The sequence below is a fragment of the Patiria miniata genome, unplaced genomic scaffold, assembly GCF_015706575.1.
Source record: "Patiria miniata isolate m_02_andy unplaced genomic scaffold, ASM1570657v1 HiC_scaffold_5, whole genome shotgun sequence".
NCBI classification, from domain to species: Eukaryota; Metazoa; Echinodermata; class Asteroidea; order Valvatida; family Asterinidae; genus Patiria; species Patiria miniata.
This window is the reverse complement of record NW_024037072.1, coordinates 12550999-12563884: the sequence shown is the minus strand read 5'-3', so window position 1 is coordinate 12563884 and position 12886 is coordinate 12550999. Positions and strand designations below refer to the sequence as shown.

The 12886-nt window shown below is 41.5% G+C and overlaps 1 protein-coding gene across 6 annotated transcripts in view; it reads right to left on the bottom strand.

Moving 5' to 3' along the window:
* Window positions 1-557: 557 nt before the first annotated feature.
* The window catches only part of LOC119740207, a 38126-nt gene continuing 25797 nt past the window's right edge, over window positions 558-12886 (bottom strand). For 3 of the 6 annotated variants that reach the window (XM_038215416.1, XM_038215414.1, XM_038215419.1), the window contains 9 exons: window positions 11760-11924; window positions 10399-10539; window positions 8025-8165; window positions 6202-6345; window positions 5323-5466; window positions 4404-4541; window positions 3464-3835; window positions 2536-2673; window positions 558-2009 (listed from right to left, as the gene is read on the bottom strand). In XM_038215416.1, the coding sequence (XP_038071344.1) occupies window positions 1876-2009; window positions 2536-2673; window positions 3464-3835; window positions 4404-4541; window positions 5323-5466; window positions 6202-6345; window positions 8025-8165; window positions 10399-10539; window positions 11760-11924 (1517 nt within the window). In that variant the 3' untranslated portion in view covers window positions 558-1875. The remainder of the gene's footprint in view (window positions 2010-2535; window positions 2674-3463; window positions 3836-4403; window positions 4542-5322; window positions 5467-6201; window positions 6346-8024; window positions 8166-10398; window positions 10540-11759; window positions 11925-12886) is intronic. The other 3 variants (XM_038215415.1, XM_038215418.1, XM_038215417.1) reach the window with 3 other exon arrangements.

Sequence of the window (12886 nt, the reverse complement as noted above, 5' to 3'; positions counted from 1 at the left end):
GGGTATGTTACTGCATACAAGTGTCCTTCTTTGAGTTCACATTTTCAGTAGGATCCTGTCCAAGCCAATGGGTTCTGGTTTACAACTGTACAGTCTTTCCAAGAAGACTATAGTTTTAATGGAAAAAATGCATATTTATGAAAGTCCTATTATATAAGATGCATTCCTCGTGCTACATTCAGTTTCACCTTAAAAGATCGATTTTTTGTTGGTGTTCAATTGCTATTTTCCTGGCAATTGCTATTTTTCTAACAAAAAATCTACCAACGTTTAGTTATTGAAATATAATTAATAAAACTCGAATTATTGGCTGCCAGACAATAATTCGGCTCCAAGTGCAGGTTATTTTTTGCACATATGAAATTCCTTTTTTCAGAGGGTTGCAGACGCCTACAATCTGCATATACATGTAGCAGTTTTTCGTTAAAACAAAACATACAAATTGAAAATACGTTAGGAGAAAAAAACCCACATTTATTACAGAGCATGGGAATGCATCTTTAATGCAAATTTCACCATCAAACAAACCAAATCTATGACTGTCCGCACACAAAGCAGTTTTTGTCTTGCATATAAACGTTTTATTTCTTTCGTAAAATATAAGTACCATACAAAATATCGAAAAAGTAACAGTGTCAGTCATTCTAGCATGCAGGAGGAGGTTGACATAAAAGAATGAACTTATTTTTGGACTCCAAACTGATTGTATTTATTGTATTATACTTGTACATATTTAAGCTCTAAATCAATTTTATTTGTGGCAAACTTCAAGGTCGGATGACACATTATGCATTGTCATAATATAGACACTCGAATATTAAAATGTTATTTTCTCACAGTGTGTAATTATGCTCTACATTCAGGTACCGAAGTAAAACAGTAATTTTTGAAAAAAGCTAATAAACTTTACTTACAAACATCACTTCTAAAACTGTGCACTATAATACAGCAATCATAAACACTCAAAGATTACAATGTAATTAACATGTACAGGTTCAAAAGCTACAGTGTTGGTCACAAATACACAAAAACACACTTTTTGGGTCCCTACTCACTTTCTCAATTACTGAGCAAAATAGAAGCAAATAGTCGGATATTTAAAACAATAGGATCAATTGTCATTGGCAAACATGAGTTTTTGCGACATCAATAGTATTCAAACTGTCCCTAGATGACCTGCCCCTCCAGACACAAACATGGTAGGAACCATAAGAAATGGACCGTGTACAGGATAAATATGCGGCTCTGAAAAATCACTTGTTAAACCACTAGCTGCATACGCATCCTGTATGCGATCATTTCTAACTGTCCCTAGTGAGTTTAGAACGGCAGTGCTCAACATCGGGGAAGAGAACCTATGTTTCATTTTGGCAATGACATGACAGTCATCAGATGGGTGTTTGTGTGTGCACGGTAACAAAGACAGATTTTGTTCAGTGTCAAGTTCTGATAAATTTCTGAACTTTAAACATGCTCCGACACTATATTTATAATTGTTTCAGAACTATTTGTTGAATTTTTATTTATGAAAACCCGCAGTCCCTCATCTGCCTAATTTACTCATACCTTGGTGGTCAATTAATACAAGTATATACATTGTATAAAAATGACAGTTTTGCATGCAAAATATAACAATATCTATTTACGATTACACTGCATAAGTGATGTGAACTATAAAATGCCCCCACATCAAACAGTAAATAGTGAGTCTTTTAATTCCACTCATGTTTTAAGAGACCTACATGCTGTGCAGAGTGGTATTGTTTGCTGAAAGTTGACATCGTGTGTCCACAACATTCGGTTTTTGAAACAGGTGACATGGTCTACCAAATCCAATCAATTAGTAATGTGGCACAGGTGTTTGTGCTTGCCATCTTACAGCTCAACAGTCACCGAGTATTCCAGGCCGGAGCAGGTGTACACACCTTTGTATCTGGGTTGGAGGTTGTCAATCTGCAAACGAGTCACTGTGTCCGATACGTGGATGGCGCGGACCCTTCTTTTGTCTCCTGATGTCAAAAAAAGAAGACAAAATGTATGATTGGCAAGAACGTCATAAAACTAAACTAGTAAATGCAAAGAATTATTGGCTGACAGTTAAAGTTGCATTCCCATGCTCTTCAACGTGTTGATTTGTTTTTCCCCTTACAAGTGTTCCATTTGTATGTTTTTTTAACAAAACATTTTGGGCATCTGATAAAAAGGGCCTTCATTTTGTGCACAAATAACCCGCCCGCGATAGCCAAATTATTGTCTGGCGGTCAATAATTCAAATTTGTGAATAAGTACTTCAATAACTAAACGTTGGTGGATTTTTTAGTTTGTCTCATTCAAAAGTGTACAACTTTTATATTGCTGGGAAAAAAAAGCAATTGAAAACAAAAACAGAAATCTATTTTTCAAGGTAAAATGCATCTTTAACTGTCTTTTCATTATGAGCACATACACAGGTCTTCCGGACAAAAGAAGGATCAAGTAGACGGGTCGAAATGGATCCATGACGTATCTACTCATTTTCAGGAATGAATTGCCTACCTGTCTTGACTTTGGATCCGTCGGGAGTGGTCCATTTTGGCTGAATACCAGGCAACAGGTTGTAAGTACAGTCAACGGAAACGCCGACGCCTTCCTCTGAGCCCAAGCCCGCCACTTCACCAACGGAGACCTCTTTCACTGCACAGAGAGAAAAATAGACATCAGAAGGTGCATCAGGAGAAAACATCAGGGAAAACATCGGGCCCAAACACTTAAAGTGTGACGGTTTAGCAAGTCTGGTATTTCTGAAAAGTTACAAAAAAAACTTCTTTTGAGTTTTTCTGATGGCCAACGTTCTGAATGTACAAGTAGAGGGTAGTGCAAAAAAGCTAGCCTGTTTGCAGCTATGAACAGCACAAAGGCTGTAGTTGATAAACCCAAAAATATCATCTGTTGCATTACACAAAGATGCCTTTCTGATCTTAGACTTTTCAGTACACATTTCCACTGCTCATATATCCAAGATGCACAACTTGATGCTGAGAGTGAAACATGTACTACAGTCAAACAGTGGACATCTTGCAACTGTTTGCGACATTCTGCAGAATACAAGTGCATGGAAGTGCATTGCGAGAGATCAAAATTGACTGTGCAATAGTTTACGTCTGATCAGCGTTTGTGTCTAATTTCAGCCTATGTGAAGGCGGAGCGTTAAGCTAGCATTGTCTGATTTGGGCCCATCTCAATTCATATCCAGGACAAGTTCAGGACAAGTTGCGGACATTGTATCGGGTACAAGTTGCAAGATTCTGAATAACCTCCCTGCAATCTTCCCGCATATCAGTATCGGTGAGTCAGGCAGATGCTAATGAAACTTTCCCTGGGTCATGTCCGTGACAATGCCGAGCTTCTTCCAGACAAACCAAATGATTCCACACGCAACTTGTCCGGAACTCGTCCTAGATTATGAATTGAGATAGGGCGTTACCATTGTAGCACTGTCCATCGTCTTGACTAGGCAGCGCATCACAACCAGCACCGCCACCCAAACCTCCCTGTGGTATCAACTGTTCCTCCACCTGTTCCTCCGTCATCAGTCCCTCGAAGGTTTCCAGACACTTCCTGACAGATACCTCACATAATTCACGGCACGGTGGGAGTGGGAAATTACTACACTGAGGCACAAAGGTAGAGCATATGAAGGGTCTGAAGAAGGTTCCACAGCCGCTCTCAAATATGACCGATAGAGAACTAAACACATTGGCCACGTCTTCGGGAGAGAGACCGATGTCGTAGGTAGCCATGGTTTCCGTGTAATCCAAGCCGACTGCACATTCTGGAACGCTGATGGGCATGCAAGCTGAAAATAAAACCAGAAATTGGTAATTTAAAACAACTCAGTTCAGCAAGTCAGATCTTAAGTCCAACTAGGATTCGATCTGTATTACAAACCAAGCTGTCAAGTTGGATTTTATCTAAAAGGGATGCTTTTCTTGAAGTTGCATTCCTCGTACTCTTCCACAAATTTGATTTGTGTCTATTAATACATTTCAAACTTGAATAATCATTCCAACCAAACAACCTCCTTGTCCCCTTTTTTGGACGTCTGAAACCCTCTGAAAAAAGGATATTTGTTTTGGGCACAATCATTTGTGCTTTGGGAACAGAGTGGCACCTGGTCAGTACATTATCAAAATTACATGACTGTAGGACAGGAACCAACCTACTCTGAGATAATGGAATTCTTGTCGGGCAGCCAATAATTAGAAAGTGTCAAGTAATAATTCGACAACTGAACATGGGCCGATCTCACTCAAAAGTGAACAGCTTTTGTACTGCTAGAAAAATAACAATTTAGAAAAAGGAATCTTTTTGGGGGAATGAAACTTGTAAATAGCATTAAGCAACTTTAACACTGTTTGACTTACAGGTTGCGTTACAGTTCATTTCATCCACGCCTGTCGTGCAGTCATTGACTCCATTACAGGCGTCAGATATGGAGATACACTTAACTTCACCAGGACATGGAAACTTGCCATCAGGACAGTTGTTAACACCTGAAAGAACTGAAGAGAAAATAATGACAAATGAGATGTGATCCTATGAAACCTGGACAGAGTGGCAGAAGTTGCTTTCGCACACAGGGCATGTAAAGTCATCTGGGGGTGGAACTTACCATCCTAAGGTTTTGATATTTTCTGAATCAGTAACTGTAAATTTACAACTTCCCAAAATATAAACATAAAATCCATCAAGCAGAAGTGTGTTTTTGGTCAATTAAGTCAAAGAAAATGTGTATAGAAAGGTATACAAAAAACATTTCAATACATGTCAGGGAGTTCAGGTTGGTGCAGCGGTACTTTCCTCGCCTTCCACCGCTGTGGCCTGGGTTCGAATCCTGCCTGCCTGGGCCAACATGTGGAATGGGTTTTCAGTCCCTGCCTGATTCTGTGGGTCTTCCACAGAATTTTCTTCTGGGGTTTTCCTCCCACCTCTAGAACTGTAATTGCTTCTCATTGTCTCCTCTCTACAGGTTTTTTTCAGGCTTGCGAGCTACAGTGCCTAGGGCACTTTTTGAGGAGTTTTTGGTTTTATTGCCAGAGAAAAATGATGTGTTTATCTCATAATTGAGTTGTCAGGCTTTTACCACTTAATCCTTCTCCAAGGAGTGATAGGGTCACAGTACCTATGAAGATCATTTTCAAGCTGGAACCTCAGAAATTTGAATTGGGTCCTTTGCAATTCAGATTCTGCAGCGAATAGGAACAATTATCAACACCCCTTCCCTTTGAAAAGCCCATCTTGGACCCAGACTAGGATTAATGATGAGGAATGTTGAGATCTTACCGGCACCACCCTCACCACAAGCCATCTCATCGATGCCGTCATTACAATCCGGAAAGCCATCACACATGGCAGATGGTGGGATACACTGGTCACTTGTTGGGCAGGGGATGAGGCCATCAGGACATGACGATGGTGGAAATGGTCCTGGAGAACCAAAGTTGGAAAGTCAGTGATGCATCAAGATTTTATAAATTTTTTTTTTTTTTTTTTTTTTTTCTTTTCTTCAAGCTTGGATTGTACAGACAAGGTGGGGTAATATTTTGCTTTTTTGGTGTCCTCATGTACATTGGTGTCCTCCATAATTTGCCTTGGTGCTTTCGATTAGTTGCCTTGGTGCAATTTCCCATTCCTTGGTGCTCTTGGTAAAAAAACTTGAGGAGGTGCGGAAATAGAGGGCGCTGTTGGAGCTACCGCGGAACATTTTGGAGAAAAAAAAGATCGACGCGCATGATTAAAATCGACGCGCGCGCTGACCAGAGACCGACTTATTTTTTTTTTTGGCCTTATCCATGAAATAGGAGCATCTGTTAGCAGAAAATTATGAGCCAAGCAGCGCCATGAAATTGGGCCCAGATTACAAGAAATAAGTCTGAAGATCTTTTTCGTCCCTGGAAGGTACGTATTCAGCTCTCCACTTTGAATACCACACGAGTTTGATTTTCCACTACATGTGGATGTCGTAAATAAGGGAATAAATACGTGCTTGGCTGGTATTAAACATAGTGTTTAATACAACCAAGCACATATTTATTCCCATTCATAAATACTTTTCGGTCAAAAAATTAACACTTTTTGGTCCAAAAGTCAAAACCCCTTCCCTTTGAAAAGCCCGTCTTGGACCCAGACTAGGATTAATGATGAGGAATGTTGAGATCTTACCAGCACCACCCTCATCACAAGCCATCTCATCGATGCCGTCATTACAATCTGGAAAGCCATCACACATGGCAGATGGTGAGATACACTGATCACTTGTTGGGCAGGGGATGAGGCCATCAGGACATGACGATGGTGGAAATGGTCCTGGAGAACCAAAGTTGGAAAGTCAGTGATGCGTCAAGATTTTATAAACAGTGTGTTAAATGTTGCCCACTGCAGGTTTTTTTCTTTTTCAAATTGTTGACCATGCAGGGGCCTTTTTCATGACCTGCTTAACAGCAAAAAGTTGTGCTGACCTTAAGCACTTTTTTCATGGCATGCGCACTGAGATTTCTAGAATTACATCACTTATTAAGGCCAAAAAAAAAAAGTCTCCGGTTTCTGGTATGCGCGCGCGTCGCTGTAGCCATGCGCATCGGCAAAATGAAAAAGTTTTTTTTTCAATGAAAGATGATGTCTCAAATTCGCCAAACTCACTGGTTTGACTGGAATACTGCTGCTGCACAATTTTAACGTGTTTTTAGATTGGGTTATGGTTGAGAATAAGCTTGATGTGGCCTCTATGGACTCCCATATATTTGCACTAAGTTTAGTCAGGCACCATTTGCAGTCATCAGCACACATTTGAAGCAAAAAAAATCAGGTAAAAAAAAACAAAAGCCGCGTCGCCGCATCACTTTTTGGGCAAGCTCCATACCAGAAACCGGAGACTTTTTTTTTTTGGCCTAAAGCAACTTCCTCCTCTGAGGACAAGCGCACCTTGTGCTTACTGCTAACGTTATCCATGAAATAGGAGCATCTGTTAGCAGAAAATTATGTGCTTAGCAGCGCCATGAAATTAGGCCTAGATTACAAGAAAAAAGTCTGAAGGTCTTTTTTGTCCCTGGAAGGTACGTATTCAGCTCTCCACTTTGAATACCACACGAGTTGGACTTTCCACTACATGTGGATGTCGTAAATAAGGGAATAAATACGTGCTTTTTGGCTGGTATTAAACATAGTGTTTAATACAAACAAGCACGTATTCATTCCCATATTTTAAATACTTTTTCGGTCAAATAATAAAAACTTTTGGTCCAAAAGTCTAAACAAGTCAAAAATTAAAACTTTCCAACGATTTTGTTCAACAAATTTAATTTGTTTTTTGAAGCACTCCTCTTGCTATTTAATGGAGAGTACATCTCGCGAGTAAGAGGTAAAAAATCATTTTACGGAGATTGGCGCGCTGATGCGCAGATGCAGCTGTGGTTAGTGCATTGTGAATTTAAGACTGTGAAATAATGACTCACTGGTATTACGCATGCCTACATGAGGCTTGTGAACATTCAACCAAAATGCACTGGATTTCATAGGAGTCCAAATTTCATGTGACACTAGAAAAGTTTTTAAGATCAGCCAGCCTTGTCTTTATCATTCGTTTAAGACTGGCCACTTGACAGGCTCTCAACTAATGGGAATGGATAAACTGTCTTAGGTATTTAGGTAATCGTGTTTCATTATTAAAGAACACTGCATAGCAACTTTAGAGGAGCTTTCATCACTGTTGGAGTCAGCTTTGTGTACAAGTACCCCTCAACACCAAGAAAAAGTCAAGAGGGACCTCTAGAAGGAACTCTTCAACGTGTTGCCCACGGCGTCTGACACTCAAGTAATGATACAGGTCAGTGTACACTTGGAATAAAATAAGTCTGTGTACACTTTGTGCAGTGATGAAGCACTAAACGGTGTTCATTAATATAGTCCAGAGTCCATTAAATGGGTCAAGTTGTTAGAGAACGTTTGACTAAAAAATTTTACTCAAAAAAAAAGAAGGGCAAACGGACCTCCTTCCCCTCCACAGCTCATTTCATCGATTCCGTCCGTGCAGTCTTCGTTTCCATCACAAAAGGCACTTATCAGAATACACTTGTCATCGAATGGACAGGCGATCTGACCAATAGGACACTCTGATTCCGGAATAGGTCCTGCAAATGAAAACTAGGAAATGCTAACTTTGCTCCCAGGAAGTTTAAAACATTTCTTTTGTATTTATGGCGTTGTAAGTGGGGTGAGTATGGCCTGGTGGTTAGGGTTTATGACTCGTGATCAGAGGGTCAGGGGTTCGAATCCAGCTGCTGGGCATATGTTGTGTCCTTGGGTAAAGCCATTTCACCCCCACTTGCCTCTCTCCACCCATGAGTACAAATGGGTATCAGCATTATTTGGGAAGCAACCTGTGATGGATTGGCATCTCATCCTGAGGGAGTAGAACTATCCTCAGTCATTTAATGCTGCTAAAACCGGAGATACACGGTGGCCTGATTGGCCACATTGGTTCGAGACTGACTTTACTTTTTTTACTAAAAATAAAGCACTACATGTCTGAAAACTTGAGAGATAATTTTGCCTCGTGGTCTGGAACATTGAATTTGTGGTCTACGGGTTATTCTGCAGGTAGTGGGTTCAAATCCAGCCTGGGGTTATGGAGCGTGTGCCCTTGGGCAAGGCACTTTGTCACTAACAGAGATGCCACAAGGTTTGCTTGAAAAAAACGGAACTGGGTCTGCTTGAAAAAAACCGGAACGGCTGCTTGAAAAAAACGGACTTTTGTGTGTGTGAAAAAGCCACTCCGTGTCCGACACAAAGTCCCCGCTGTCATCTTTATCTTGTAGCCAAGCCAAGTTCTGTTTATTTTTTAATTTTGCTTCTATGGCCTTGAAAGCTGTCGGTTCGTTCAATCACTTTGACTTTTTCCATCCTAATATTTATTCTGCCTACCCGAATTTCCAACGTAATATTCGACACGAAACATGCATGATTCCACAACACTGCTGTCGGTGTACATGATCCTTGCACTACGCGATGCGCTCAACGAAAACATGGTTGGTACCCGCATTTTTTGTATTCACATATATCACTGCGATCGGAAACCACCGATAGCTGAAATGATAGACTTGATTTCCAGGCTGAATGCTACGTGTGCGTAGCACACAACACGCCCGCACGCGGTGAAGCACGCGCGAGGCGCCGTTGTATACTGCGTGCAATTAAGTACGTTGGCCGTTTGTATCGCATGCAGGCTCGGCAACAACATACACAAAGACTGTTTTTAAGACTACTTCAACGAACAACGTTGTGCCATGCGTGCGCCTAAATGTACTAAATCGAGGTAAAAATCAACGCATTTCCACAGTTTTTCTTCTCTTTTTCAGGTTAATTTGACGGCCGGAAAAACCGGAATTTTGTGAGATTTTTTTTAAAAACCGGAATTCCGGTTAAAACCGGAAAAGTGGCATCTCTGCACTAATTGCTTCTCTCCACCCACGAGTAAATGAGTACCTTGAGGGCAGATATGGTTATTGTGGTAGATTTTAGCTGCTTTGCGCCAAAATGGCAGCATCAAGCCGTATACTCCCCAGGGAGCTGAGATGGTCTTTGAAATGTTTTACTGGGGGAGTCAAGTTAGCGTAGCGGTACTTTCCTCGCTTTCCACCGCTGTGACCCCACCTCTGAAACTGTTATTTCTTTTCATTGTCTCCTTTGTACAGGTTTCTGCAGGCTTGTGAGCTACAGTGCCTGGGGCACTTGTGAGGAATCATTGGTTTAGTAATAATAATTCAACTAATAATAATAATAATAATAATTGGCCCATGAGCATGGTGATAATGATTATCTTCAAGCAAACTTGTATTCTCGATCCTAATCGGTCGATCCATGGCAACAATAGTGTGATATGAGGCTGTATTGCACGGTCCATATCGCAAGCTACGTATTGCGCTATTCCAAGATGTGAGCGACATTCCAGCTGCAAGCGCTAAACCGCTAAAAGGTTCGTGTAAAGCGATGGTCCAACTTTACTGCCCGTCAAGTTTGCTTGAAGATAAATTTGTTATCACGCTCGCGCTCGTGGAACACGGAAAATGTAGTGCGTCTGTGTCCCACATACCACTTCGGCCGAGTGGTATGTGGGACACAGACGCACTACATTATTCCGTGTTCCACTCGCGCTCGCGGGATAACTAATATTAGCGCCTTTAGCACCAATACTGGTGGATAGACGTGCGAATTCTAAACACTATGCATTATTATAGGAGTCACTTTACGAGTACAAAGCAATTTTTGTTTGCTGTATGTTGTTGGAATATATGGCATTTTCAAGGAGCTTCATGCATCCTGTCAAAAGAGTTAGATTTAAGAAAGAGAAGACACAAGACTGACCACCATCTTCACAGTCCATTTCATCCATTCCATCACTGCAATCGTCGTTTCCATCACAAATGGCACCCAGAGAGATACACTGGTCACTAGTAGGACAGGAGATTTGACCGATGGGGCAATTGTCCCTTGGAACAACAGGTCCTGTGAAATAATTACAAATCGACAAACTCAAAACTTCAACACACACTGTCATACTTTGTCATTTCAGCACCATGTCACACTTACTTGGCTATGACTTGAAATTACACACAAGTCTATGGGGCACGGCTGCAGCCGCTTCCATAGACTCGTGTATACTTTCAAGCCACAGTCAAGTAATTCGGGGCAAGGCCTAACTTTGGCTTGCAAGTTCACATAGACGTGTGCATTACTGCAAGCCGTAGCCAGGTAATTCCCATAGACGTGTGCATTACTGCAAGCCATAGCTAGATAATTCCCATAAAGGTGTGCATTACTGCAAGCCATAGCCAGATAATTCCCATAGACGTGTGCATTACTGCAAGCCGTAACTAGGTAATTCCCATAGATGTGTGCATTACTGCAAGCCGTAGCCAGGTAATTCCCATAGATGTGTGCATTACTGCAAGCCGTAGCCAGGTAATTCCCATAGACGTGTGCATTACTGCAAGCCATAGCCAGGTAATTCCCATAGACGTGTGCATTACTGCAAGCCCTAGCTAGGTAATTCCCATAGACGTGTGCATTACTGCAAGCCGTAGCCAGGTAATTCCCATAGACGTGTGCATTACTGCAAGCCGTAGCCAGGTAATTCCCATAGACGTGTGCATTACTGCAAGCCGTAGCCAGGTAATTCCCATAGACGTGTGCATTACTGCAAGCCATAGCCAGGTAATTCCCATAGACGTGTGCATTACTGCAAGCCATAGCTAGATAATTCCCATAGACGTGTGCATTACTGCAAGCCATAGCCAGGCAATTCCGATGGACGTGTGCATTGCTGCAAGCCATAGCCAGGTAATAACTATTTCCCACAGACGTGTGCATTACTGTCAGCCACAGCCAGGTAATTTGGGCACAGCCGTAATAATGAAGATGCTGCCCATCCCATATTGCATATTGCTACCAGGGATGTAGTCGAGTCCATCACAAGTTCATCACATCACAAATCACGTCACAAGTAAACCATAAGACCAGTCAGAAGTAACAGAGGATATAACAAAGGAATGCCTTTGGCAAAGCTCATCTGAATAGCTTGTGAGTTGAATTGGGACTGGAGGACTTGTGATGGACTTGCAAGGAATGATGATGATGATCCCTGATTGCTAATTAACATGCATCCACTCATTTGAAACAAGAATCTAAAAAATTCTCCAACGTGACAAACTGAAGCTGTAACCTACCTTCGCAGTTCATTTCATCACGTCCGTCGTCGCAATCTGGGATTCTGTCACACAATGCAGTCATGGAGACACATTTAGAGTCATTGTCACACAACATCTCCAACCGTGAACACACAATTGGCATGGGTTGTGAGCAAATCTCCTCCGATTCATCACGACCGTCCACTGTATAATGCAACATAAATCAATTCGGTGTCAACTCATCCTGATTTGATAAAAGGTACCCAAGAAAAGCCCCCGTCACAAATTTTTGGTTTGGAGCTACAGATCTCCACGGTTTGAAAATCATGATAAACCCAGGGAGTACCAGAGTTGTAACGAGTCACTGATTTTTGTGACTCGAGTCGAGTCGAGTCATTTTAAAGAAGGGACTCGAGTCGAGTCGAGTCATTAGGTCAACAAGGTCGAGTCGAGTCGAGTCGAGTCGAGTCACAGAGTGTGGTCGAGTCGAGTCGAGTCGAGTCAAGTATTTAGCTCGAGTCAATTCGAGTCACAAATATTTGAACACTAAATTACAATAAAAAGCAACAAACACAAGAGAGAAAGAATACAAGGCACCAGTCTATTACGGAAATCCAAAGACATAAAGTATGCTGTATGGTACCCAACCAACAGTTTCCATTGCTAGCTCACGTCACAGAAAAGAAGATGTGAAACTTCGGTCTTATAACTGGTTTGGCTTCGGGTCTAGATTTTGTTGTTCGCTGATCGCTGACAACGTTAAAACCTAATTGCATTATACAAAACTGTTTCTGATTATTTAAAGGTGGGCCCGTCCGTATCCATTTTTTTGTGTGAAATCGGGACATGAATTTAGCCAGCGTTCCACCAAGAACTTCAAAATCGCCTGAAACCAATGATGAAACCACAGATTGAGAAATGCGTTTTAAGTCTGGTTCCGGGTTTAGCATTACATGCTATAGAACCACAAGGTGGGAGTCCGCGACACGGTGTATGTTTGTTGTTTCATTATGGAGGAAGGAAACAGACTGCCGCTGTATATAAACGTACATTATTCGCGAACATTAACGTGACGTGAACAAAAACTGGCAACGCGAACGGCGCAGCGTAAGTCATTGCAAATATTTTTCGCAAGTAAGTTTTGCTTTTATTTTGGGACTCGAGTC